At 38.6% G+C, this 24987-nt stretch overlaps 1 protein-coding gene and 1 long non-coding RNA gene across 5 annotated transcripts in view; one reads left to right on the forward strand and one right to left on the reverse strand.

Moving 5' to 3' along the window:
* LOC131187679 (uncharacterized) overlaps positions 1-24987 on the forward strand; it is a 100573-nt gene that overhangs the window by 67590 nt on the left and 7996 nt on the right. The gene's annotated exons all lie outside the window — the stretch shown is intronic.
* CDIN1 (CDAN1 interacting nuclease 1) overlaps positions 1-24987 on the reverse strand; it is a 145409-nt gene that overhangs the window by 13252 nt on the left and 107170 nt on the right. The window contains exon 11 of one of the 4 annotated variants that reach the window (XM_058162163.1): positions 6719-6804. The exons of the other annotated variants lie outside the window; for them this stretch is intronic. Within the exon in view, the coding sequence (XP_058018146.1) occupies positions 6798-6804 (7 nt within the window). The 3' untranslated portion in view covers positions 6719-6797. The remainder of the gene's footprint in view (positions 1-6718; positions 6805-24987) is intronic. 4 annotated transcript variants of the gene reach the window in all.

Genomic DNA, 24987 nt, shown 5'->3' on the forward strand with positions numbered 1-24987 from the left:
CTGTCATCAGAAAAACAATAATAAATTTTGAATTTTATGGATTTTGTATGCCAACTCTCAAGCTGTAATGTAACAACTTTGATATATTTTTTAAATGAGTTCATAATTCACATAGCAAGAAACATTTGAATATACTCACACACCCCCATGTACAAGCACAGCTGTAGTACATACTTATCAAACCTAATTGGGTTGCTAAATGAAGTGGTCCTTAAGCAAGGTATCATGTGATTTCCCTTCTTAGCAAAGGCAATCTAGCAGTCCTGATTGTAGTCATTAATGAAATCATCCACAGTCATTAAACAAGTTATCATGTGACTTCAACTCATCTTTGTCATTGACTTTGTCAGAAGCCAGCTGGGAAGATAAAAAATGGCAATCATGTGACAATATGCTGTGTCTATTGTAAAAGTGTAACAGATGCCATGCACCCAAACTGTGATCACATGATGGCAGGGGCGTAATGGTTGTGTGAAGACCAGTTGTAAGTTACTTTTTTCAGTGCCACTCTAATTTTGAAAAGTTGCTAAAGAGAAAGCGGGGAGAGAGATAAAGAGGGAGAAAGAGAAAGAGAAAGAGGGAGATAGATTCTGGAAAGCAAAACACGGCTCAGGGAAAAAAGTCCTGACACAAATGAATTCCTCTCTGTGAAAGTGGGCAAGTTATATGTATTTTATGGCTAAATATTCAGTTCTAAATCTGTCAGTTGTAGATACTCTCATTGCATTTTAAAAGCAACCATAAAGGATTAACCATTATTTTAACCTAGTTCAAAAAGAAAAGAAAAATCCAGTTTTGCTCATGCTACTTTATTTCACTATGGCAACAGGAGAAAAATGGAAAATTCAAGATATGAAAAAAGCTATAATTCCAACTGAAGGACTAAAAGTGAGAATTAAGATTGATTTATTATTCTAGGTAATTTATACTCTATGTAACTATTAGGCATTTTGTTTCTTTAAAGTACTTATTTGTTTTTATTTACTTCACAGATTTTGCTTGTTCAAATTTATAAAATCTTGTTATGCTGAGCTTTTCACATCTAAATATTGAAAATTATTTAGCAGAATAAGCAATCTTAGTGTACAATAGATTGTTGGATATACAGTACTGCATTTGTTTCATGTAATTTCAGTGTTTTTTATTTTCATGAAAAATAAAAGTGTAACTCCTGGGATGAATTGAATTATTCTGTATAGCAGCATCTATAACAATGAATCCTAAATTCAAAAACAATTACAGTTAAAAAAAGATCAATAAAGACATATTCAGAATAACTTTAGATGTTCCTGATCAAAATGAATATTGTGTTCAGCAAAAAAGATGGAAACAGACCATAAAAGTTTTTTTAAAATAATTATTTTGGATCAATTTTTTTAAAAAAAGAACATAGATCCAATATATAATAATGAACTCAGAAATCCTATCCTACCCTACCCTACCCTACCCTACCCTACCCTAAAGTAAAGGTTCCCCCACACTTGTGTACCAGTTGTTTCCGGTTCTAGGGGCGGTGCTCATCTGCGTTTCTAAGCTGAAAAGCCAACGCTGTCCAAAGACATCTCCATGGTCATGTGGCAGGCATGACTAAACGCCGAAGGCGCATGGAGCACTCTTACTTCTCTCCACCAAAATGGTTCCTATTTTTCTACTTGCATTTTTTATGTGCTTTTGAACTGCTAGGTTGGCAGAAGCTGGGACAAGTAACAGGAGCTCACTCCATTACACGGTGCTAGGGATTCGAACCGCTGAACTGCCGACCTTCTGATCGACAAGCTTAGCCACTGAGCCACCACGTGCCCCATACCCTACCCTATTTTGAAGTAAGATAAAGCTGCAATTGATTTGTCTCTAAAGATACAAAGATAAAAATGCCAACAGATAGAGCAAATTATTATTATTTAAAATATAGTTTGAACGCTGTTTATTGCCTAAGGACATTATGACAAAATATTTAGCAAATATTCGCAAGAGTTAACTGAAAAAGAGCAGATGATAGATAGATAGATAGATAGATAGACAGACAGACAGACAGACAGACAGACAGACAGACACACACACACACATAGCAAGGGCTCCGCACATCTGGCAGGCAGAATCGGACTGAGCAGGGATCGCTTGGAGTGGATGTGGCAATGAAGCCCCAGGACGGGGGCTCAGCAGTTGGCCAGCCAGCCCTTTCTGCCTCCCTCTCCAGTGACAGAGACAGCTGTCCTTCTTCAGGAGTGGGCAGCCGAGTGGGAGAAGGACTGGCAGCCAAGTGGAGGGGGGGAGAAGGTGGCGACTGTTGCTGCACCCACTCCCTAGCTCGCTCACATCTCGCCAGCCCCACTTTGACATCAGGTGCACGAGCTCGGAATGGAGATGAGGCAGAGTGTATGTGCAAGGCAGAAGGCTGCCTTCAGTCCAGGGAAGGGACTGCAGCCTCGGGGCTCTGTCTGAAGGAGCTGCATCACTCTGGCAGCGCCCCATAAGCGCTGTGGAGCTGCTGCCTTGAAGGATAGGGCGGGGCTCTGCTCTCCCTGCCAAACAGCCCCGGTGAAGGAGGCACATCATTGGGGGTCTCTACCTCTGGCAGTTCCTGCTTGGCAACTCCACTGGCGCTCGGCAGACTCATGCAGCCCAAAGGAGGCAAAGAGGCAAGTTAGAAAGGAGCATTCCTCTCATGCACCACCGAGGCTGTCAGCACTGTGAGTGGGGAAAACCAGATCCCCATCGGAGCCCTGGCTACCCAACAGAGATGCGGGGCGGGGGGGGGGGGGGAAGAACGCAATCCTGGCTTGGCTTGGACGGCAATAGTGCTGATGGGTATCAAGCTTTCACTGCCCATGGTGGCTACCTTTTGCCTGCTGGAAATGGACATGTTTTTACCACTTCTAATCAGCCTTTCTAGCTGGCCGATTTGCCTCGGTGATGGCACTGGCCTAATGGACCTGCATGAGCTCCACAGTGCTTTCGGGGCCCTGCAACAGCCACTGCCTTCTCCCGCCTGTCGCTTGGCTGCCTGTCCTCCTGCTTGGTTGCCCGCTCCTGAAAGAGGACAGCCTCTCCACCACTGGAGAGGGAGGGTTGCAGCCAAATTCCAGGAAGGCATGGCTTGTGAGTAGCCAGGCTTCCTTCCGCATGAGTGGGCAAGTCAGCAAGGTGCTGCCCAAACTGGTGCCTAGCACTCAAAGGCCCTCTTCCTCCAGCCATGGATTGGGCGCCGCTTCCTACCCTGCCCCCTGCGATGCTTCAGGGAAGCCTGGCCGGGCGCCGAGTGTTCGATCTGGTAGCGGACAGGGAAATACCGGACTTTCCCCCATTTCCTACAGGGCCTGCTGGCAAAGCACCCCTCTCATGCACCCACTGCTGCAGTCAGGTGCACAAGGGGAACATGCTTCATTCATAGGCCAAGGGCAAGACTTGCGAGAGGACCAAGAAGATGACCATCAGTGACCTGATTTCCAACCACAAGCCAAAAGAGATGGAAAGGAGTATAGGCAGCTGCCACCCCACACCTTCCTCACCTTGTCTTCGCCCACAGCTGAAGCATTAGCTGAAGGCAGAGGCACAGGGGAGGGGAATGCGGTCTCGCGGGCTGGATGTGTTGGACAATCACATGCCTTGTAACAGCCATATGGGATGGATCTGCATCATATGCCTCACCCACTCCTGCCCCTCTGCCTGCTGCTGATGCAAGTGCAGCCGCCACCATGCCTGTTTCTTGGAGGACCAGCTGTGGAGTCTCTGCTGCCAGACAGGGACCTTGCAGTCCCTGGCCATTCCCCACGCCCTTTGGCAGCCACAGCAGGTGAGGCACCTCTTCCCCAGGCACCCATCAGCCAGGAAAAGCCAGCCATGTGAAGAGTGGGTGGGAGTGGTGGGGTGGAGCAAGGGGTGGGGCCAAACCTCACCACTGCATGGACTGGATACATTGGGTCAGGGGGCCGTATCTGGCCCACAGGCCATAGTTCGAGGATGCCTGTCCTAAGTGATTTAAACAGGTTGGAAATAAATTTCATTCAAATAAGATGTACCCTACAGTAAAGCATAATTCTATTCTATTTTTTTTCTGAATGATAATTTTCTACCTATATAGTCCAATAATTAGTATTTTATTTGATATTTCTATATGATACATTTCTATCAGATATCCTACCCCACTTTCAGAATTTCCATGGTTTCAATAAAACACTGTTTTCCCATTCTTTCCAATTGGGCATATCTAAAATGATCATGACAAGTCATTATACAGAATCAGAAATCTGTTCATGAAACCTACAGAACCATCCCTTTCAGCCAGATTCATATAATTTAGTGCTATAAGAGAGAATAAAGCAAAAAATGATCTATTTTATGAATATATGAATAAAAAATGAAATTGGACAAGGAATTCTGGAGGCTTTCTGTCATATCTTTTAAAGACAAGAATCATGCCTATAATAATTTCTACACTCACTGACAAAAATGATATTGTAGAGTCAAAGATGTATATTCCTTCTCAGTATAACTGCTAGAGCAGTTTGCTAACAACGTGTATTAAAAAAAGTGATTGCATTTTGTTGATCATCTAAATCACGACTTAGTTGTTTTTGTATGGTCACACATTTACATAAAAATGTAATCCACTGATTCTTATTCAATGAAATAATAATCTAAAGCTGTGTTCAAACATAGAATCTGTAATCTCAGTGATGTATGCACATTGTAACTGTAAACAAATGATGCTAATTTGAGAGGATTTCTCAAATCATTGTTTATTGGCTGAGATTTATTTCATTCTTTTACTCTTAAAATTCACTAAAATCAGACATATTAAATTAAGAATCAGGGAGAAAAGGAGAAGAAATGGTGGCTGACTGGAATGCTACCAGTGTCTCCAGTTTGTTCCATAGCTATCTGAAAGGAAGACCAAAAGTTAACTCTGTCAAAAAGGTAAGAGAGAACAAAACCCCTAAATGGTTTTGGTGCACCATGCACCAAAATGCAATGCACCATTTTGCCCACAAAGATTGCCACATCCAGATCTATGTACATCCCTCCCATATGTCAAATACTCAAGACACACAAGTATGGATCTGCTCCTTTTTTCTAGCAGAAAGAGTAAAAAGAAGAGGGAAGATGCTGTTTGCTGGTAAGGTAAGAGGAAAGATTAAGAGCCGTGGTGGCACAGTGGTTAGAATACAGTATTGCAGGCTACTTCTGCTGATTGCCAGCTGCCTGCAGTTTGGCAGTTGAGTCTCACCAGCTCAAAGTTGACCCAGCCTTACATCCTTCCGAAGTGGGTAAAATGAGGGCCCAGATTGTTGGGGACAATATGCCAACTCTGTAAACTACTTAGAGAGGACTATAAAGCACTGTGAAGTGATATATAAATCTAAGTCCTATCTCTATTGCTATTAAGAGCCATGGTGGTGCAGTGGTTAGAATGCAGTATTGCAGGTTAATTCTACCAACTGCCAGTAGTTCAATTTTCGACGGCTCAAGGTTGATTTAGCCTTCCACCCTTCTAAGGTCAGTAAATAAGGACACAGACAGTTGGGGGTAATATACTGACTGTAAACCTCTTAGAGAGGGCTGTAAAGCACTGTGAAGCGGTATATAAGTCTAAGTGCTATTGCTATTACTGTGATGTGAAGGAAAGTGATGGAGAGAGAACAAAATGGAAATGAAGGAGCAGTTAAACAAACAGGAAAAGAGAACTTGATTTAAGTGTTTAAAAAAAGTTAAATTCAACAGGAAAATCACCATTTTCAAAAAATAAATGTTAATGTTTAAATTTTAAACATTTCCAAGCTATCTGTGGTATATGGTATTTGGATTGCAATCCTTTTTTCAACATCATCTTCTATCGCAGAGAATAATTGTCACCCCTCACTCTGCAGATATTTGGCAGGGAAAAAAAATCATCCTAGTTAGGCATTTATTAAGTGTTAACATGAATTCATGACATGAATTTACAACATGAAATATGTGAGGTTGTGTATGTGCATGTGGTTATGCTGATAGAAGTCAAAGGGATAGAACCGCTATGTGTCTAGAGCCATCCTGGTCCTATTACATTGATCAGAAATATACAATGCTTTTCTAGATTTCTTCTGCATGGTCACCATGCTGATTATTCAGAAGCCCACTGCAGATCTTTTCATGGCTTCATGACTTTTATTCAGAGAGAATTACTCTGTTCTGGTATATAACCTGGATGAGTTTAGCATCCTCAACAAGGCTTTCAGAGTATCCTAAATGATACATTAAGATCAGTTACATTGATGATTTTATGGGGATAAACAACAACTAATCTACGTCTGATTTGGGTTAAACCGTATGTCCCAAAGGTGCTTTTTTCTGGACTTTCTGGTTTTTCTTTGAAGACATTTTGCTTCTCTTCGATGAGAAGTGAAATGTCTTCAAAGAAAAACAAGCTGAAGAAGCTTCTTGGATGAGAAATGAAATGTCTTCAAAGAAAAACCAGAAAGTCCAGTTGCCTCTTGAAAAACGCACCTTTGGGACAACCTTGACCAGGATGACTGAGAATATCCATAGTCATTAATCCCTATGCTATTTAAAACAAGGCAAAAGGCACTGTTACTCATCAGTTATTTATCTAAACTGAGGTCAGTATATCCCAAAAAGCATTGGTAAAACTGCCAGTGATACAAATGGTAATGTGTATGACCTTTCTAACTAAGGAAGCATTATGGTATCATTAGCTAATTTATAGGCAACATCTACTCACTATTTGCTGACAATTCTCCCTGCTTAATGGTAGAATATATTCACTCCCTCACTCATTCGTTCATTTGTTCATTCATTCTTCATATTCTTAAATACAGTAAAAACAGAATCGAGGGTAAGTTTATAAGATAGGAACCAGACAAATAATTTCTCAGATACTTTAAACTGGGCTTATTAATGTGTGTGTGCCTGACTGGGTGAGAGCAACATGCTGGGAAATCTAATCATCACATATCTCTGATTGTTTCTGTTCATCTCACAAGATCTAACAGGTGGACCTGGTGAAACAATGACATTTGGTACAGCCTAGGGGTTGTGCTTTTTCTGTGTCAGGGGCAGTTCTCTGGAAGGACATGCCCTTGCAAATTCAGCTGGCCACAATTCTGCTGGTCTTTTATAAAGCTTGATAACTTGGCTCTTCCCTCAGACATTGGACTAGGGAGTTTGATGAGCCCATATATGATGGTAGAGATGATGATTAGATTTTGGGCCTAATTCCATTGTACTTTCTTTGTTGTTTTTACTTGGCTTGTTATTTTCTTCTTTTTTAATCCTATGTAATCTGCATGAAGTTGCAATTGTGAGTTGGACCTATATAAATTGATTAAACAAACAAACAAACAAACAAATAAACATCTTTTTGACAAATATCAAAATTTTCTAGTTACTTGGTGCAAGATAATCTAGCTAAACTGTAATGCCTAAAGAATTTTGAGAAAAAGTGTGCATCCACAATAAATAAGATGAGGAAACATCTTTACCAAAGGAACAGTAAGACTTTCTTATGCAAAGAATAAATATACTTTTTATTATAAAAATAATAATTTTTGGGAAATATGGTAAGTTGTAATGAAATATGAAAAATATGTATAAGTACAGTTTGCTTCATTATTTTTAATAAATAAATGAAAAAAGTTTCTAATTTCAATTCTTAATGAAAATGCTGTCTCTCTCCCCATATTGTCCCTGATTTAATGAAATATCTATCACTGTTAGATCATTTAATTATTATGGTTCATATTTTAATAGTTTATATTAAAATCAGTACAATAGTTGCTTCATACAACAAAGAGAATCAACTTAAGCTTGCAACCCAAGGAATACTCAGCAGGCAACTGCATCTAATCCTCCTCACTGACAAATGCATTGAGGTATGAGACGTATGCTCTCATAAACGTATTTATCATAGTTACTTTCAAGCGTACATTTAGCATATCTTAGGAGGCTATCTCAAAATACTGTTGTGTATATAAGTCCTCATAAATATAAACCAGTAGGGGAAACAGTCTTTTCATAATATACTCAGTGCTCTGGAGTGACTCTTCTGAACAACGCAATTGCCTTTAAACAAACAAACTCTCAAGTTAATAGCTTAAGTGTTTGTGTAGTTGATAAATGTGAGGCTAATATAATCAGTGGTAGTAAGAAACCATACAATTGGTTGTTGGCAGAGCTAATCAGAACTTCTAGTTTTCACAAGGCTAAAGTTTCAGAAAGATGTATTCTCTAGGCCTTTTGACCTAGATGAGAGGTTGTACATGCTAGCCTTGTGTTCTGGTAAACAGACTGGAACTCTGAGTGCAAATCAATGCCATGTGCTTTCCACTAATAGAACACATGGCTTTAAAATTAAAATGCAATGTGATCAAGTGCTTTCGGAAATTTAAGCAGTTAAAAGAGAATGTGGCCAGATAAAATACTTAGGTCACATTTTTATGTTCCCTTGCCCCTCTCCACTTAAAAACCTGGACAAATTCAATTGTATTGTATTTCTTCACAATCTGATGGAAAAATAAAAAGTTCATTTAATTATTTCATGGTTGATTGATCTAGGAGAAATAAGGATGTTGTATGTTTCTCTACCAGATATGCCTCCTATTAGATCAATATGTTTTATTATAACAAACTAAGTAAAGAAATATAAGGGAAAAACGAGTAGAGAAACTGAAAAAATTAAAACACTAAAAACAAATACAGTTATTAGAATTTCTATTATATCAAATAGACATTGATACCAAAATTAACCTAATCTCAGACATGTCTATTCAAAAGTAAGTCCTTGAATACAGTGATAATTTCTCTTAGGTAAAGAACCTCAGTGTAAATGGCAGTTTAATTGTATGAAACTGCTATTTAGTTTACATAGTTTTGCTCTAAGCCTTGTGATCTCCCTATATTTGATTCTGCAGTATGAACAAACCCAGAAAAGTGGAATAATATATTTATTCTCAAATATAAATAATTGTGAGTGAAAAGAGAAAAATGTATACTGTGAACTCATACAAAAGGACTAGTTGAATTGGACATTTCAGAAGGAGGGTATTAAAAGCTGCAATATAACACATAATGAATTAAAAAGATGAAGTCTGTAACATAAATACCTTAGAAAGGAGTTTTGAGAAGTCTTATCTAATTATTTTGCGAATGGCAGTATTTGGATTATATCATTTTGCTCATGTTATGGTATAAAAGTTAAATGGTTTGTAGTGATTAGAATACTGTACATAATTGGATCAAAACTATTATAATACGTAAGGAATATATGCCATTATTTCTCCCTCAAATATAAACATATTTTTCAATGTAAATGAGATAATGTTTTAATTTATTTAATTCATAGATTCACTAGACAAATATGTCTACTTCAATGCTAATATAGAACAAATGATTTAACTCATGCTAATTTCATGCTCTATTTTGTAGAGAATTGAGTGTTTCTCATTTACCTGATACCAAGCACCAATGGATTCATATTTAAATACTTATGTGCAGTTCTAGTTATGTGTAAATTTCAGTTAATAAATTGAAAGACTATGCCTTACAACACTTTAATCAAGGAGACCATTAATTATAAGCAGATAATACCTGGCCATAGGCATTCTGTGCTGTCAATAGAAGAGAATACTTCTATATACTCAGAGTTGGACTGTGAGGTCCTTGGTACCACCATCACTGTCCCATGACAGGCACAATAACGTTTTTACATCTTTTGAAAGGTAACATTTACCTCCCAACCAGTTTTCCAGCAACTGAGTTTGCTCCATGAGAAATCGAGAAATCCATAGTCCTTTCTACTTTAGCATCCATAATGAGGTCTTACCTGAAATACCTGTCACATAACCTGAAACTTCTCTTAGACGTGCCGGAATAACCAAGATTCCAACTCAGTGAGGAAGATTAATGTATAGAACTGGTTCCAGTAGCCAAAATCATATCAAAAAAATGGTCAATTCAGGACAACGGATATCATTTTGAAACTAAATTTAGCAGATTCAAATAAAAATATTTTTCTGGTAGTGGAGATCTAATTCATGTGGATGTGACAATCCCTCCCTTAACTATCCAATTAATGTGTGTTGTACTGAATAAATTTAGGGAATCACTTGGAAAGATTGAATTCTCCCACCTCTCATACATGATCATGGATATCTGATTATGAGCTGAAGAGTCATTATGAAAAATCTACAAATCTACAAATATAGAGGGGATAAAGTTTCTGTTCTGCTGACAGACACAATAGGGTACAAGTCATAGGAACTGTTCGAACAATACAGCATGCAAAGAGTGGTGAAAATTCCTTATTTCATGATAGCTGAAGATATCACTAGAAAGATAATTTCCACTGGGGTGATAATACTTGTCTTGTTCACATAGAAATATTTGCATATACACAAAGGCTCCCTTCCACATTTTGGAAAAAGGAGGAGTAATGAACATCCCTCATGACAAACTGTACATTGGAATATCATGATTTAACAGGCAATGATTGTTCTGGGGAGGGTTCTATGACCATGATTTTAGGCTATTCCTTTCATAAATCACATTTTAATGCCATTTTTAATATTGATGACTTGGTCAATTGTTGACTAAGCAGATATTTTGCTTCTAAATGATTATTCCATATCATTCCTGCATAAACTATAGAACGATTTAGAACATATAAAATAAATCTAGAAATAATCCCCTATTGATTCTCTGCTTATAGAAAAATCTGATGCCAAATGTCACCAAAAATGGACACGAGCATCATGATCGCTGTGTGTGTGTGTGTTTGACTATGTAGTCAATATAAAGCATTTGCATTAACTATGCTTATTCTGCAATTACTAAGTCCATCTTATACAAAAGCTATTCAAAATAAAACACTTCTATAAAGTCTATCTATAGTCAAGAAAGAAAATTCAAATGTAAAAGGTACAACAAAACAAATAAAAATTGTCCAAATGAGAATAAGATAAAACAACCCTGCTGAATATTTTTATATTAACATATTATAATTTCAGCCAAATTGACAACTGCTAGTTTTATATAAATTTTTTTCTCCGTCTGCATTCATTTGGAATCCTAGAAACTTCTTCCTTTGTGTTTGTGTGTATGTATGTGTGTTTTGCTGAATAATATAATATTTTATGCAGGCAATTTAATAGTTTATTCACCACTCACTACATGTTTTAAAAAAATTCCTCAAAGCAACAGTTGGTAGAGGTCTCACCTCATCTTATGAAATATGAGTAGTCAGCTATCACTGAAAGTACAAATGATTATCTTGAACTTTCATAATATTCTGCTTTGCCAAAAAAAATTTCTATTAGAAGAAAAATCACTTAATAAAGGACAAATAAGAAACAATCTGGCCATAGAGAAAATAATTATTTGTTTTGAAATATCTATGGCAAGGATTGTCTTTAGCCCATATACTCTATAACCGTGATGGCGAACTATGGCATGCGTGCCAGAGGTGTCAAGCAGCGCCCTCTCTGTGGGCATGTGAGCCATCGTCCCAGTTTAGCTCTGCTGCACATGTGTGTGTTTTTCCGACTGGCCAGATGGTCTTCGGGTCTCTGCCATGCATGCACATGGGGTGTGGCACATGTCGGGGAAAAGATATGCATGCATGGGATGCATGCGCAGGCCCCCCATACACATTGCATTTTGGGGGTTCGGGCGAATGCGCGCTTTGGGCACTCGGTCCGAAAAAGGTTAGCCATCACTGCTCTATAACCACACACAGGAAAATAGAGATGATTTTGATATGTAGCACTTACATAATTTTTGATAAATTCTAGTCTATTTTATTTCCTCAATGTAATATTAAGCAGTCAAAATTATGAAAAATCAAAATTCCTTTATCTGTGTTCAAAACTGAGTTTGTACGTTAGTTATAAAGTTTGCAAAGCAAATGATAAATCCTCAAGAGCAATTAGCTACATTTATTTAATTCTTATTTGTATGCCAAAACATTTCAGTGTCACTGTAGACAGCCAAAGACTCCTTGCAATTTTTCTAAAAGTCCATAACTGGATATCTCTGTAAATAGAATTACTATACCTGGTCTACATTCTGTAGTATGATTACCATTAACTGACAACATATATCCATGAAAGAACTTACTTATAGGCATTTATGAGTATTTTATTTTAATATATAGAATTATATACTTACAGCTATATATGTATAGTTTTTTAAAAAAGTATTATTGGAAAAGGAAACTATATACAAAATATGTTTGTAATGCCATGTTCCTCAATTGTAAACAGATATTTCACAGGTGCCAGCATTTATTCAGGCATCAATTTCCTTAAAAAGAGGAAATATAAATGGTATTTGTATATTATAAACTTCAAATACATACACGCATACATACAAATACACACAAATACTGGACTGAAAATGAGAATAGGGTTTACAGCATTAATATGCTAACAGATATTTTCCTGAACAAATTTATATGGGATGCCCACCATCACAGACATCTTGTAGACTACAAAATGATTTTTTTCTTCTTGTATATCAGTCTTCAGTGATTTCCTTCTAATGAAAAACTAATCCTTTAGTAAGGATTGCACTTTTGAAAATTTTCATGATTCTGATTGATGCATTCATGTAACAATTATGTTTTATAAATTGGTCAGATATTGATTGCAGATCTGTTAAAAACTAATAACACTTAAACCTTCAGGTATGTAGTTAACATAATTAAAACACGGTTAACCAATTCTTCTTAGAAAGTCATGGCATTCACACAAATAACTTATGTTCTCTATTACTCAATACAATAGATGTCAAAAGCAAAACAAGAAAGGGAAAACAAGACTTAATTCATTTTTGAACAATATGCTAAGTAAAAATTACGGTATTCTTCTGTAGGACACACGTCTATATTCATCAGTATATTTTTTAGCATTTAATAAGAATCTATGCAGTAAAGTGAAACAATAAAAAAGAAAATTTTAAAAAGAAAACACGTATTAGAGATATGTCTACTTCTATATAAAAGTTGCAGACAATGCTCCAACAAACATGTTAACACTTCAGGGTTGTAATGGATGCCATCACAGTATTACCACCTCAATTTTTTTTTTAGCACACCAAGATCTGAAAAGCATGGTGTCTCACACTTATGTATTCTATAACCTTAACTATTATTCCTACTGTGTAAAAGCAAACCATAAATTTGAGGTGATAAAGCACCAGTTGGCAGATGTGAAGTCTACTACGAAAGCAGAAACCTTTAAAAGCTGCGTAACCATTATGAAATAACTGACCTATATGAAACTGCTACCATGGTTCACAAATTTATTGTCAGGTTCCAGCCTCTAGCTGTTCTCTGATTGTTCTAAATACTTGACAAACTGAAGCCTTTTCACTTTCTGTTGAAATTGCCTCATCTCCCTGTCAGAGCGCCATGGGGGACTCCATTACTTTTCTGACTTCCTTCCCCCACTGACAAGTCATTTAGCTGGCTTCTTGTTGTGAAGGCTGTCCATGTCAAATTAGCCAGAGCCCCTATTGTCCTTATTACCACTCGAAAAGCCATCATGAGTAATGCTACGGGGTCCCTCAGTTGTCATCATTTGTCAGAAAGAAAGGGAGTGTGGTTACATATAGTTGACAGGTAATTTCAGTGTCTACAATTACCCCAATTAGTCTTGTCATAAACAATTCGATAAACGCACACCAATACAAACAGATAAACACACCAAGGTCTCTCACTATTAATGTTGGGTAATGGGTAAATCAGTGATATAATGTTATATTTTATTTATTTCTTTAAACTACCCACAGCTGTGTGCTGGCAGTTGCTACCTGGTCAGCACAAATTGTACTATCTACTTTCATTAGCTCATCACTGCAAGAGAATAGGAAAGGCTGTGACAAAATTCATTTAGAAAGAAAAAGAGAGCAGATTGCCTAAAGCAGGTGTTATAACAAAGATAAAACAAAGGTTTCCAGTTCTTTACTGCAATGACTTTAGAAGTGATTATTTTATGTTAATACACACATATGACAAGAAGTCCCCCAAGAAATAAAGGGAAAAAAATGCAACTTCTTGTATTAAAATAACATTCATTTGGAAATTAAAGCACACTGGTGGTATCACACGTTAAAGGCTGTTATGTAGAACTAATCATTTCATTCATATTAACTCATTTTTGTGCCGGGCAATCCAGAATCTAAGAGATATTCCCCAAAAGCACTCTTCTTCAAAAAACCAACTAATTTCTGAATTTAGAGTACACTTGGCTAGGAATCCAATACAGTTGACAGTGAGTGACATAATTTTTCTAACCAAACACTGTCAGCAGCAATTTTTGTTTCGTGGTGTAATAATACTTATCTCTTTTAACACAGCCTACCATAGGGTAACAACACTGAACTAAGAACTAGCAAGATTAGTCCTGGGCAACACCGTGCAAAATCTATCCACATTTCAGCATTTCTTGAGTCTACTGTACCCTGTCTGTTTGCTGACCACATACTTAAGTGACAGGAGGAGAACCCAACAGAAACATGTTGTTGTAGGAAATTGCTTTTGGCAACTATTTGTTCAAGCTCAAGATTTTTTTTTTAAAAAAGCCAACACTAAGAACCCAACAGAAAACAGGACAGGTCTCCCTAATGAGTAATCTATTTTAGCACAGTCTTGTCTAGGCATGACAGTTTACTGAGAGGCTTGAAAAACTCGTAATTACCAGTGTTACAGGGCAATTAATGTATATTACACTGCACTACTCATGGCAGCAACTGTCATTTTCTCAATAAAAATGAGTACTCTTCAGCTAAAGGTGACATTAATTGGGACTTTAATGACTATGCAGAGGAGCTGAAGCCAAATATGAACAAAACAGCGATTCAATGAGCAACTTCAGAAACGAGAAAATTATACTAAAATGAGATTAATTGCTGTTTAGAAAAAGGAAAGAACCTAAAAAGCTATTAAATTGCAGGGTTTGGGTGCCCGGGTGATGGTTGTGATGTTAATCTTGCATTCTCACAGCAGGCAAATATTCACTAAATTCAGAGCTTTTTGACAGCAGGAAAAATCATGTATGCTTAACTTCAATCCATCAAAAATATATTTCAGCTTTTATCAGTGTTCTAAATACTTCTGCAATTTCAAAAATTACTGCTCCATTCCTTGGCTGTCATCATGCAAATGTGAATACTGTCAATATTGCTGTGAAAAATTTCTCAGCTTCAAAAGGCTTAGTTTGGTGATAAAGAAAGAAAAAAGTGAAGATTAGAATTGCAAAACATACACTACTAATATAACAGAAAGCAAACAATAAGAATATAATGTTTAAATTGTGGAAACTACTAAAATAGAAAATGATGGGGTATTTGTCTATGTGTATGTGTAAAAATCAAAGAAAAATAATTTCTGAAAATCTTCCACAGCCTATGTAGTTAATTACTTGTTATAAATAATTAGGACAAAATTTTGCAGCTCAACTTCAGGTGATGCAATGATTAAAACAGTTCTGGAGTTTCTAAAAGCCTTTATCTCTTCTACTTAATACTTGATGCAATTATATAATTGCTTTATAGGTCTTTCAACTGTCAAAATGAGTGTATACATAAAACATCACATTTAAACTCTGACATACAAAGGGGGTAAACATAGGTCTGGTTTCCTTTTAAGTTTTGTCTTTAGAAAGTAGAAATTTGAAAATAGAAAAATTAATTCATCAATTCAGAACAGTCTATGGCCTCTTTATATATCTAACTTTTGTGCATGTTCTGAAACAGAATACTCAGCAGAATACTCCCCATGGCCATTACTGTATTTCACAATTATTTTTTAATAATCAATGCTAGTCTCACTCTGTTATAATAATTAAATAGCTGGCATTTTTACAGAGTATAAATTTGTATAACACACATATACACAAACAAACATACATTTCAGGCAGTACTAAACAACTTTGGAAGCAATACAGGGTTTCCAAAAATAGGGTGTCTTCCTAAAAATAATTTGTCTTACTGTTAACATTGTTTTTTTGATTAAATATTTTGACTGCATATTTATGCAAAGTCAGATAACACAGGAAAACATTTAAATGAACGTCCTAACTTGCTTACCAATGACAGAGCAGCTGAAGGAATTAACTTTCCAGATTTGTGTTTGCCGGTATAGAATAGAATAGAATTTTTATTGGCCAAGTGTGATTAGACACACAAGGAATTTGTCTTGGTGCATATGCTCTCAGTGTACATAAAAGAAAAGATACCTTCATCAAGGTACAACATTTACAACAGTTGATGAAAGGAGTGGAGTTTAGCCATTATGGTACTTATATACTGACCCATCAGTCCTTTAGGCAAACTCTATGCTCCAGTTTGGTGTAGTGATTAAGATCCCAGATTAGAAACAGAGACCATGAGTTCCAGTCCTGCCTTAGGCATAAAGCCAGCTGGGTGACCTTAAGCCAGTCTTTCTTCTCAGCCCTAGAAAAGAGGCAACGGCAAACTACTTCCAAAAAAATCTTGCCAGGAAAACTGCAGGGACTTTTCCAGGCAGTCTCCAGGAGTCGATACTGACTTGAAGGGAAAAAAAAGAGAAAGAAAGAAAAAGAAAACAAGGTAAAAACAAACTATTTAATTGGGTTATCTGGCAGACTATTTTGGCAGATGGACAGGCAGTTTGATGCTCTAATTTTGACCAGGCTGGTATACTGCAACATCTGGTAAAAGTATTGTTCAAGTCAGGTTCTGAGTTATATACATTTTTTTTTAAAAAATGTTCTACATTCCATCTTATCTCTAAAACAAGGCTGAAGAAGAAATTCAAAACAAAAATAGTTCTTGCAAACTCTAAGAAGACTCTGGAAGAATGTTTTCCTGTGATACACATAAGATACACATATTAAAGCATTTCCAAACTGAAGAGGGGTAAAACAAGATGCATCAATCTATATATCAATTTTCTTGTGGCCAAACTGAATTACTTAAATTCAGGATGTTTTGCAAACATCAGTAAGATTTAAAAAAGTATTTGTGTGCTTAGCCACATAGTAGTCTAAGACAGGACAGGGAGATGAATCATTATAAAACCAAGGTATTACTTTTTGCAAAACATACTAGAGTGCATGCATGGCAGTTAAATGACCAAACAATTACGCAAGTAAAAAATCTTTAAATATTTGAGAATAGTTTTTATTGCGATACCAAACACAGAAAACATTAAAATGCAAAAAAAAAAAAAAAAATCAGTAGCAGCATTATTTTCCAAGAGCGGTATAGCATATTCCATCACTGCTAAAGTTATTTTTGGCTAAGGCTCATCTTTGTTTAGAGTTCAATTAGCACCAGACAGCTCTTCTCTATAAGAGGAGACCATGTCAGTCCAAAAATCAGGAGGAGTCTGATAGTATATTTTCAGGCCAACACATTTATTAAATGTTTTAATTACATTCTTTAGTCTGCGAAGTTGTTACTATTCTACAACTGATTTCTGTCTATCTGGAATGCATCCAGTTCAAATTCACAAGGAAAATGTCCTCCTGTGGAATTAATGTGGTACTCCTATCTCAGCTGCCCACCTGTCCCTTCCGTTGTATGGAAACCTGCCATGGTCGGGGAAGCCGCATTTGGATACCTAACCCATTACCATGTGCAAAGCACCCCAATTATTTTCATGTTTTTTCTTCAGCTACTGACAGGCATGCCCAGACTATGTGCGTGTGGCTTTCCTACTCAGGCTGCCTTGGTCCATTCTCCAGGTGCGCTCCATTCTCACCCAAGGCCTCACCCAAGGCATTCTCTGCCTTGGTCCATTCTCCTTTGAGTCTTCTTTTATTTCAATTCTAATCTTTTCTTTATTATTGGAGAAGGACACTTCTGAAGGATCGTGAGAATGGAACCTGCTTAGAAAATGGCACAAGGTGCTTGGTAGGAAGGCTACACCTAGCTAGCATAGTCTGTTTTTTCAGCAGCTGAAAAAAAACCCCATGAAGGTAAATGGGGTTCTTTGCATGTGTTGGTGGACCAGATAGCCACCTAAGGCTTATAAGGCCACAGCAGACTTCTGTGTACCAGTGGGTGCTGTAGGTTGTGCCAGGCTGCCCAGGGCCTCTCCCATAGCCCCATATTCCTTACCTTGGACTCCATTTGCTTAAGGATCATCTGATATCACTTAACAACTACAACTATGACTGACAAGATTACAGTAGTTGAGTAAAGCGGTCATACGACATCTTGCTTAACAAGTGAAGACGTCTTGCTTTACTTAATGACTGAGATTCCAGACCTGATTGTTGTCATAAGTCAAAGACTACCAGTAGTAATAGAGGTATCTTTGCAACTATGATTATGGTGTACTTCCCTCCCTTCTTGTATACCAATGAATCAGGGAGGCACTGTTACTTTCCCAAGACTTAAAAGTGTTTCAGTCTCCTTATCTAGGAAACATTCCCAGAAAGGTCATTTCCTTAGTCTGTATAGCTCCTTCCTTAGGCCACAGAGATTTTAAACCAAATAATCTTTCCCAAATTTTGAAAAGCGCTAACTTTAGCAAGGTCAGTTGCCTCTCACAGCTTCAACTTCAATTGCAGTATTGTGGCCACAATCTTGACTTTCTTTTACTTCTGTCTGAGTTAAAACTTTTCCCTGAAACCTGGAATTCATAGGCTTCATTGACCATAGCTGATGGTTGAAATTAATGTTCCTTTTACTTGGTCTTCAATTATTTGGAGTTGGGGTGAACAGTAAGATGAAACACTTGCTAAGACGGATAATGAAGAACATCAAAATAATCTCTTCAAATTTTAAGAAAAGACTACATTGGTAGTTTTAGTAGAGGCTGATAAGGTTTCATGTGAAAAACACTGTTAGATTTTCATTGGACAGTTTAATGAAAATGCAGATAGAGTGGTTGCTTTTCTTAAAAAGCCAATTCCATGACAAAAGATTATTAGGTAAAGAAACAGAAATAAGAACTTCAATGTCCTTGTACAAATAATATCCATCAGGAAGGCTTTCCAACTCTGGGCAATTTCTTGCCATCATTCTACCTCTTGCCCAGTCACCTATCGGTGACTGTAGGACTATGATCAGAAAAATAAGCAGCAATTGATCTGAAGAACTTTTCATGGACACAACACAGGGAGCTACACTTTACATTTTTTTCACCAGTCACTGTTGTGCGGCTTGTTTTTTGAATAAAAATTATACTTCAGTTTCTGTAATTGCTAGACCTATAGAAAATGGAGAAAATGCTTTAGAGCTTGTGACAGCATAATGGAATACCTATCAGGAACTTCTTATATTTCTCCCTCACCAGTTGCATAGGGGTTGGGATATGTAGCTGTGTAATGCAGGGAAATGGACCACATGACCATGCTTTGGCCATTGATACACCTGTCACGTTTATGGCAGTCTGCAGAGTCTGGTGGTCACAGGATCATGTTTTTATGAGTTTTGCTAAAAACAATTACTTCTATCGATAGCGAACCATTGGTATGCTGAACTACTAAGGATTTACTTAAAAAACAAAGTGATTCCCTTAATGACTCCTGTAAAAATATAAAATTGGTTCTATCACATGACTGACCTGTTTTACGATTGTTACCACAAAAATAAGCAGGCTGCATTACAATCATAACTTGAGGAGTACCTGTAATCCCATTTTAAATTTGGATCAAACACTTTCTCTCTTCCCAACCCAATTCATAGAATTGTATGTGAGGATAAAGAAGCATTGTGTTTGCAGCCTTGAGTTGTACAAAAATAAAGCAAGGATATCAATCTAATAAATTATTAATTAATGACTCTCTAATTATGATAGGAAGTCCCATTATTTAACTCTTCATTGCATAAAGAAGCAGAACCTTTAGTCTTTTTGTCTCTCTAGCATTTAACTTCAATAAATGATACTGTTTCCCTTCTACTCAGTGGTGGTATTCAGCCAGTTCTATCTGGTTCGGGCAAATCAGTAGCAGCGGCTGCAGGTGGCTCAACCCACTCACCTTGATGTAATCACGTCCCGTTTATCCACTTTTTTGATGCTCTGTGCATGCACAGAAGGCCCTGCGCATGCGCGGAGGTCACATTTGCGTGCGTGCTCACATTTGCGAACCGGTAGCGAAGGTAAGTGAAGACCACCCCTGCTTCTACTCTTTCAGTACAAGTTGTCCTTCAGTTATGGTTGCCAAATGTTCAAAGTTAAGATGGTTCTCGAAAAAGCTACTTATGACCCAGATTCAAAGTCTGATTTGAAGATTGTAACATCTTTGTAACTACATCATCAAGGCATGACAATGTAATAAAATTTTGCACATTCCAGGAGAGTTTCAATTGCACTGTCATGCACATCTTGCCCTTTTTGATCATACACTGCAGACAGCCTTGAACTTCAGCAAGAAGCATGAAAACCAGATCACCTGGAAGCCTCACCCAAAGGGAAAGGGTGAGGGAAGAATGATGATTTGCTTTACTCTTTTGAATTGCTAAATCAATTATCTTTGTACATTCTTAAAATGAAAAGGAATGCTATCTCTAATGCCCTGTGCAAATTCAGTGAGTGTGTCATTCAATCTGGTTTAAATTATTTTGATAGCAGCATGTGATAAGAATTTTTGAGATAGAATCTATTTCATACTTGATTTAAAATTGTGAAACTAAGTCTTATTGAATCATGATGATTATGGTGCCTCATCTTTAGAGATTACAGCCCAGAAACAAGCCCAGGGCTTGTTTTAATATGCTTGTTTTAATATTATCCTGTTTCCCCAAAAATAAGACATCCCCTGATAATAAGCCCAGTCAGGCTTTTGAGCACATGAGCTAAAATAAGCTTCCTCCCGAAAATAAGCCCTCCCCAAAAATATTTAAATGAAGAGCTGTAAATTAGGTAAGACGGCAAGAAGAACCCCATCTTACTCCACATGCCCCAAAATAATAAGATCTCCACAAAAATAAGGCCAAGCGCTTATTTCGGGGTTCAAAAAATATAAGACAGGGTCTTATTTTCAGGGAAACACGGTATGAACAGTTGGTTTAGTTTAGTTCAAATAGTGGTTTGATTTTTTGAAAGATTATTATCCTGTCTTTTTTTCATACATGACTCAGGAGTACTTCTCCAAATACCCAATTTTTCCTATAATAATCATCTTGTGAAGTTGGACCGAGAAAATGAATGGCCTGAAATATCTCAGCTGTTTTTTCATGTCTAAGGCAGGATTAGAACTTAAAGTCTCCTGATTTCTAGGCCAACACCCAACACCAAGGTGTTGGCTTTTTACCTGGCTTTATTTTGCCATTTTTAACTGATGGCTGATATAGCTTAGAGACAAATGTGCATGTACAAATTTAGGCACTTCTGGTCAAATGTTTCAATAAATCTCTAATTCAAAAACAGCAGACATACCTTCTATATAACACAAAGTTAAAACATCTTTCTGAAAATATGAAACCACACTTATTACATTCACGATATAAGTAAACAGTGAATATGGCAGGTCATAAATTTGGACTCAGGCCCATAAATTTGGACTTTATTCTTTGCAACATCTTCTTTGATGGAAATAATCAAATTTAGTAGCTCAGTAAAAGACTATATATTCTTGGTTTGGGAATTCCCCCCCCCCTTTCTTGAAGACCTCTTCTAGCTCAGAAATATTCTTAAGTCTCCTTGCCTGCAGCCTATGTTTGAGAACTCCCCACAGATTTTCAATAATACTCAAGTTTGAGGACTGTGAAATCCATTCCAAACCCTTCATCTTTCTTTCCTGTAAGTCCTTCTTGGTTGATTTGGGGGTATATTTCAGTGTGTCATCTTGATGAAATATTCAATCTCTTTCCAGTTTCAATTTTTTCAGTAGCGAGACCAGAGCCCCTAGGATATATTGATATTTGACTCTATTATTTCTTCCATCTTCACAGTATTTCCTGTGCCACTGGTTGCCATAAAAGCAGAAAACACAATAAAGCCACAATACAGCTTAACTGTTAGCAAGGTGTGCTTTCTTCAAATGCTTCATCCTTTCCCCCCCTCTAAACATTATGTGGTTGTGGTCAAATGGTTCAATTTTTGTTTCAAGAGTCCAAAGTATCTTTTTTTCCAAAATCTTTCAGGTTAATTTTATTTTGCATTCTTTTGCATTCTTTAGACAATGACTTTTCTGATGATATCAGAGAAAGGTCACATTTTATATTTAACATTGCATTGTGGACAACTACTCCGGTGTCAGCTAAACTCTTCAGCAGGCTATTTTCAAGTGACCTGTGTGTGGTATTTTGGGGGCTCTTCTACCAGAAATTTTTCTTGGTATTCTAATATTACTGCTTGACTTCAAAAGTTCTACATAGCACCAGTGGTGGGATTCTGCCAGTTCTAGGCAGTTCGGCCGAACTGTTTGTTAAATTGCTGGCTCGCCCCGCCTCTCCCCTCCCCACCACTACTTACTGGCCTCAGAGGACACCGACCTGAACTGTTTGTTAAATTGCTGGCTCACCCCGCCCCTCGTTCCGCCCTGCCCCGGGGCGCAAGCCCAATCAAGTCGATTCCTGAACTAGTCACCCCAGCCTTCCTGCCGCTGCGGAAAACATTCCTGAGGCAGCGATCTCTGGAGAGCGATTCAGGGGGTTAATGGTCCGCCGGTAATCTTCCCAGCCAGCTTGAGGATCAGCTGAGACCCCTGCCCTTCCCGTGCTTAGTGGAGGGGATCACTGCCTGTCATCGGGTAGTCCCTGGCATATTTGTCTGATATAGCAGATTTATTTATTTATATATTTATAGTTTAATTTCTATACCGCCCTTCTCCCGAAGGACTCAGGGCGGTTTACAGCCTTTTTAACAATACAAATAGTACATAATATAAATAACAAATTTAAAACAAATTTAAAACAAAATATTAAATAGGCCTAATTTAACTAAAACGGTCATAGACCGACGTAAAAACCCTTAAAATTTAAAATTTTAATTAAAATGCACTCAGGCTAGTCCCGCACGATTAAATAGTAAGGTCTTCAGTTCCCGCTTGAAGGTTCGGAGATCGGGGAGTTGGCGTAACCCCGGAGGTAACTCGTCCCAAAGGGCCGGTGCTGCCACAGAGAAGGCTCTCCCCCTGGGGGCCGCCAACCGACATTGTTTGGTCGACGGCACCCTGAGCAGGCCCACTCTGTGGGAGCGCACAGGTCGTTGGGAGGCCAGCGATGGCAGTAGGCAGTCTCATAAATAGCCCGGTCCTAAGCTATGGAGCGCTTTGAAGATGGTCACTAACACCTAGATAGGGGCTCAGTCACTGCCTGGTTCATCCAGGCACATTTTTTTTTTTTACATTTATATCTTGCCCTTCTCCAAAGACTCAGGGCGGCTTACAGTGTATAAGGCAATAGTCTCATTCTATTTGTATATTTACAAAGTCAACTTATTGCCCCTCCAACAATCTGGGTCCTCATTTTACCTACCTTATAAAGGATGGAAGGCTGAGTCAACCTTGGGCCAGGCTTGAACCTGCAGTAATTGCAGGCTAGTGTGTTCTAATAACAGGCTCCTTACAGCCTGAGCTATTCTGGCCCCACATTGATAGTGGCAAGTGCGTTCGCACCAGAAGAGCCACGGCAGGAGCACTCATTACGAGCCGGGCTGCCTAATTTACACAATGGAAAGCGGCTGCCGAGTCTTGGCATCCTTACCGCCGTGGCAGGAGAGCATCTGTTAAACCAGTCTGCCCAGATCCTCAGGAGACGTGGCTTAGTGCTCGGCTATCTTACAGCCATGTCAAAAGCCTCCCTTCCAGCTCCTCGATTACGGGAGCGATCAGCGCAATAATAGCTGTGGCAGGAGCGCTCAGTTTAGCCAGACTGCCTCGCACTTCAATGAGAGCAGCAGGAGAGCTCTGGAGAGCCAGTCTGCCCCAACTATCAGGTAACACAGAGGAGGAGCTTTATACCTCAGCGCAAGATGACAGTGTGCTGCTTCCCTTACAGCCGTGGCAGGAGAGCTCCCTTTGAGCCAGTCTGCCTGTTTTTTTGAATGGGTTAAGCAGTGGATGAGCCTTGTCCCTTTTAAACGGGAGCTCAGGTCGAGTCAGCCTGTCAAAAATTTAAACTATAAACGGTGGGAATATTGGCGCCTTTTTTAGCCACTCCGTGGCTGCGATTTGTCAGCTGGTCTGCCCAGTGATATCAAGGTGGGTGGTCTCTGCACCACGGGAACAGGAGAGGTGGTTGCTCCTTAGGGGGCAGTCTTCCTCGCTACAGTTGGGGACAAGTAATTACAATTGAACCACTAGAGGGATGGATTAGGAGCTTGAGCACTCACTAAAATGGGCTTTGCCTTTTATTTGGTGTGGTCTTCAGCCAGCCATCAGTGTTCTGATCTTCCTAGTGCTCCAATCAAGTGACAGTCCCTAGGGCAGTAGGGTGGCCTTCTCCCCCCTCCCCCAAAAAAGAGTCACTGCCCTGTTTTTCAGGCCGGTCGAAGTTGCTCAGAAGGCAGCTGCCACAGCCTGTCCTTGCTACTTAAGAGCAGCTTCCAAGGCAGGAAAAGTTCAGGCAAGTTGTCTTCTTCTCAGCCTGAAACACACAGAGGGAGTATGCACACATCTCACAGCGCTGGGATCTTCTGCAAGGAGATGGTGTGTGGGCACGCACCGTCTCCTCGCAGAAGACTTGGCTGAATTTTTCTTCCTCCCTCGCTTCTGACACTGGCCAGGCAGGTGAGCAGCCTCCCGACCAGTGAGGCAAGTGTCTTACCAGTGGGGCCATGCTAGCTGGGAGAGCGCTCTCTCCCCCCGGCCAGGAACATATTCAAATAATTTAACAACCGGTTCTGTTGGTGTGCCTAAGTGGTCATGTGACTGAGTGGGTGTGGCCAATGACATCACTCACAGCAAGGTGCTGCCCACCTTGCCTTGAGTGATGTCAAGTTGACCAAGCCCACCCAGTCACATAACCACCTCCCACCACTGCATAGCACTAAAAAATTTTTCATATTTCTAACAGCTGAAATTGCTAGAAAGTGAAAATGTGTGTGTGTGTGTGTGA

This window comes from Ahaetulla prasina, chromosome 1 (assembly GCF_028640845.1).
Source record: "Ahaetulla prasina isolate Xishuangbanna chromosome 1, ASM2864084v1, whole genome shotgun sequence".
NCBI classification, from domain to species: Eukaryota; Metazoa; Chordata; class Lepidosauria; order Squamata; family Colubridae; genus Ahaetulla; species Ahaetulla prasina.